The 4,781-nt window shown below is 40.2% G+C and overlaps 1 protein-coding gene across 1 annotated transcript; it reads left to right on the top strand.

The window, feature by feature from the left end:
* Positions 1-2,690: 2,690 nt before the first annotated feature.
* On the top strand, positions 2,691-3,163 carry LOC131896030 (transmembrane protein 216-like). Its single transcript, XM_059246608.1, has one exon. It carries the CDS (start codon positions 2,844-2,846, stop codon positions 3,105-3,107), a length of 264 nt encoding a protein of 87 aa, XP_059102591.1. The 5' UTR covers positions 2,691-2,843; the 3' UTR covers positions 3,108-3,163.
* The last annotated feature ends 1,618 nt before the right edge of the window (positions 3,164-4,781 follow it).

The raw sequence follows: 4,781 nt of genomic DNA, 5'->3' as shown, positions 1-4,781 counted from the left end.
GGAGGTGTGTCACTGTGGAGGTGGGTTTTGAGGTTTTCTATGGTCAGAATACCTTCTAGTGTCTCAGAACATTTCCTGTTGCCTGCAAGATGTAGGACTCTCGGTTCCTTCTCCAGTACCACATCTATCTGCATGCTACTATGTCCCACCATGACGACAATGGACTAAGACTCTGAAACTGTGAGCCAATCTCCTCAACTAAATGTTTTCCTTTATAAGATTGCTATGGTTATGGTGCTTCTTTATAGCAATAGAAACCCTAAAACAGTAAGAGGAATGTCTTTAAAAAATTAAATAAGAAAATACAAATAGTATTCCTATAATCAGAGCATTCTAGCTCAGTGGTTCTCAACCTGTAGGTTGAGACTCTTTGAGGTCAAAGAACCCATTCATAGGGGTCACATATCAGATGTTTACATTACAATTCATAACAGTAGTAAAATTACAGCTATGAAGTAGCATTTTATGGGTGGGGATCACCACAACATGAGAAACTGTATTAAAGGAGCAAAGCATTAGGAAAGTTGAGAGCCATATAAAACATAATCTAACTCCAGCTGCTGAAAGGAATTCACCAGGTCTCTTTCCTCTTCTTTTTCCTTGACATATCAATCTCATGTTTTGCTGAACATGACAGGTTTTTCTTCCTCCCAATTTTTAATTATCTCCAGTTAGTGTCTTCAACATACTTATCCCCTCACCTCTTTAAAAGTCTTCTCAAATTCTCAAATATCACTTTCTTCAGGTAGTTTTGGGCCCCTTAAGTAAAACAAACAAACAAAAAAGAAAGAAAAGAAAAATTGGCTCCCAGTCATAACCTTTAATTCAGTCATAGCCCGATGTTTTTCACAAACTACTCACCATCTGATGTTCATGTAGTTCTCTACTGCTTTGTGTTAAAATTTCTTTGTCACTATACTGAGTAGCATTTTACAAAAAGAGTTCTTGGAGCTGTTAGGATCAGAGTCTGGTCTCTAGCACACCTAACAACCTAGGTTCAGCAACCCCTCCTCAATACTCCAAATAAATAGCCAAGTATCAGTGGAAAACAGAGAAAGCAGATTTACTCAATGTGGACATAGTAGAAAAAGAACAAAGGGGTCCAATGACATGTTGCTAACCATGTCTGTGCTGACCAGAGCTTTAAGTTTGCATAAAGAGTGAGGCTGATGCATCACTAAGCAGACCTTGTCAAGGAGTGATTCTGACCATCAGTGATCCCTTATCATCTGGCTTCAGTCTCCTCTTGAAGGTAGTCTGGCAAGCGATCAGAACTGTGGGAAGTCTATTTCCTGGAGACGAGCTCCCTATCTTGCTGGAATCTTGTTTCATCCTCAGCATGAAGATTTCTAATTTCTTACTTTGCATTGTCTCAGTGGTTAGATAGCTGAGGAAAAAGGTATGAGTTTTCTCTTTGAATATCTTGGCTCCTGCCTGGGCATTTTCAAGAACTTTGATTTTTATGGATCATTGCTTCATCTCAGGTTCCTGGAACAATTATTTCTCACAATATAGCTCAATAATATCACGGAATATTGAATGGCATTGCCATATGTCTATGTAAAACAGGTGCCCAATGGATAAATGCCAACATGAGCTTTCCCACACCCTTGGCCAATTCAAAGTTATCTAACCTAAAGGCTCTCTTCCTGAAGGATAATCAAAGAGCTCATATCTCAGACTTTGCCTTTGTAGCTGTCATGATTTGTGGAACTGCCTCTTTCAAAAGACAGCAGAGAATTATGAGCTAACTCTTTTAGGTTTCATTGTAGAAGTGGAATTTGTCCAGGAACATAACAGAAGACAGGGACTTTGGACTACAGGAAATATTTTTAAGCATACATCTATTGAAACTGATCTGATCACAAGGAAGAAGCACAATGAGAGGCAGGAAACTACAGTGAATGGATGAGTATGATTCACAAATCATGCACATTTGCAAGTGGGAAAAAATCAAGCCTCTAACACGCTCTTTATCACTAAAATTCCTTGACAGTTGCCCTTGTAAGTGGTTACTCTGAAACACAAAGCTGGCAGAGACAATGTGGTAAATCAACCCACATCAATATTTATTGAGTAAATGTTTTGCAAAGACTCTTACCTCACTGAGACTATCAAACATTAAATACATCACATCATCAAATGGAATAAATCGTCCAAATCTAAACAGTGGCTTCTAAATTTTCCTACCTGGTATTTGAGTAGATAAATTGTGTACTTTTTTTGAAGAAATGAAGCCCAAATTGTGACTACTGTCTGATGAACATGAGTCTGTGGTGAATTTTTGACATTATTTTTAAACTTTGCATTTCACTCATTAAGTGACATTTTTTCAATTTTTTAAATTATATGTTTAATTATGTATGTATATATATGGTGGGGGGCAGTGCACATGTGTGTGCAGATGACCACTGAGACCAAAAGAGGATATTGGATCCCTTAGGGCTGGAATTACAGATGGTTGGTTGTAAGCCACCTGACGTGAATGCAAGAAATTAAACTCTGATACTCTGGGAAAGCAGTGCATGTTCTTAACCACTAACCCAGCTCTTTAACCCTGAAATGTAACTGTTTTTCTTTGCTAAGGTACTTCATTCTGCTTTAGGGAGGAAGGCCTTAACTATAAAAATCCTAATTACCGACGCAGTTTCCATGGGGACTGAACACAGCGCCGTGAGGTGAGACTCTGGAGATAAAAGGTTGTCCTCAACACCTCTGGAAGTCCTGTTCTTTCTGAATGGGTGGTACGATGCAACCTATTTCCTTCTGGAGCTCCTTATTTTCCTGTATAAAGCAGGTCTCTTGCTGCCATACCAACAGCCAACCTAGTCCTGGATGTGGTGATGCTGTTCCTTTATCTTGGCGTTGAAGTAATAAGACTGTTTTTTGGTACAAAGGGAAACCCCTGCCAGCGAAAGATGCCCCTTGGCATTAGTGTGGCCTTGACCTTCCCGTCTGCCATGATGGCTTCCTATTACCTGCTGCTGCAGACCTATGTGCTTCGCCTGGAAGCTATCATGAACAGCATCTTGCTCTTCTTTTGTGGCTCAGAACTGCTGCATGAGATGCTCACATTGGCCACCTTCTCCAGTATGGACAGGATCTGAAGTACAAGAACTCCAACTGGTAGTCCATCAGGGTGACAACACATATCCTTCTGGTACTTCAGCCATACTTGTGAAAAGGGGTAGGTCAAGTTGGCCTGGGAAAGGTGGTGTGGTTTTTCCTCAGCACCAACATTTGGGCCTTGAGCAAAGAACTTTGATTTTTCTGGATCATTGCTTCATCTCAGATTCCTGGAACAATTATTTCTCACAATGCAGCTCAATAATATCACGGAATATTGAATGGCACTGCCATATGTCTATGTAAAACGGGTGCCCAAATGGATAAATGCCAACATGAGCTTTCCCACACCCTGGGACAGGATCTGAAGTACAAGAACTCCAACTGGTAGTCCATCAGGGTGACAACACATATCCTTCTGGTACTTCAGCCATACTTGTGAAAAGGGGTAGGTCAAGTTGGCCTGGGAAAGGTGGTGTGGCATCGTCTTTAAACCAGGATCATCAGCAGGAGACACTGACATTTTGTGATAGGGAAGGGCAAGGCTGTCCCCATCTTGGTCTAACAGCTTTCTATTAACCTCAAGTTTTCTTCCTTGGTCATCATGGCTAGAGTTCCTTGTGTGGACCATCTAGGCTTGCTGGGCTTCCAGTAGGACCTAAGCCACAGCACCCTGTACATGTACCACATCTGTCCTGCATGAGCACGAAAAGTCATGATGGTGGGCTCGTGGGATGATTAAAATACCCTCCACCCCCCATGCTCAGAGATGGAGATCCAGAACCCCCTTTTAGCATAGTATTTTTCTATTATGATCATGAAGAAAACATGGTTTTATAATGAAAATTATTTTCTCATGTGGGAAAAAAATCCTAATTACCTCGAAGGATGCTTTCTTTTTTAAAAATATTAATTTTTATTATTTTAAATTATATGTAAGGATGTGTCTGTGTGCATATGAACATGGGTCTAGATGCCTATGGAGGCAAGGAGGAGAGACCAGATCCATTAGAGCTTACAAGCAGTTGTCAGCCACCTGACAGGGGTTGTAAGAACCAAACTTGGGACCTCTACAAGAGTAGAGAGCACTCTTAACTGTTGAGTCATCTCTCCAGCCCCAGAGATGGTTTATCAAAGAGATCATTAGTGAAAAATACAGATATGCTTTGACTGATAAATAATTAACGATGATACAAAAAATCAGGCCAACATTAAATCCTGAAAACATGTAAATTATGAATTACTGAACTTCTTTGTTTAAATGTAAGGCTAAATGTACTTACAACTCATATAAGCTCAGACAAACTTAATATGTAAACTTGGAATATCCATCATTTTGGCTTGGGCAGTCTTTTACCCCCTCTTCCACAATGATCCATGTCCTGAACATTGGGAGGAGGGATATGTTATATGTGTCCCACTTAGGCTGAGAAGGACAGGGGCTTTTTTTTTTTTTTTTTGCAGGTTGACCAAATGTGAAAATCTTTGTTAATCATCATCTATTGCAAAAACAGTTTTCTCTGATTAGAGCTGAAAGCTTCACTAATCTATGGACAGGATAACAAGTCGTTTGGAGTTGGTTTAATACCACACCCATTTGGAAAAGTAATAGTAGCAGGTTCTCCCCTAGAGCCTATGGCATGTTTAGTCACTGGCTCTTGGCCCAATTTTAGGCTAGACATGGGTTTCAGATTGTGGAGTAGGCCTTAAGTACA

This window comes from Peromyscus eremicus, chromosome 19, assembly GCF_949786415.1.
Source record: "Peromyscus eremicus chromosome 19, PerEre_H2_v1, whole genome shotgun sequence".
Lineage (NCBI taxonomy): Eukaryota > Metazoa > Chordata > Mammalia > Rodentia > Cricetidae > Peromyscus > Peromyscus eremicus.
This window is presented reverse-complemented; position numbering and strand designations above follow the sequence as displayed.

Excerpts from the sequence above, each read along its gene's own strand:
- LOC131896030 (XM_059246608.1), top strand. The coding sequence starts at position 2,844 with ATGCTGTTCCTTTATCTTGGCGTTGAAGTAATAAGACTGTTTTTTGGT.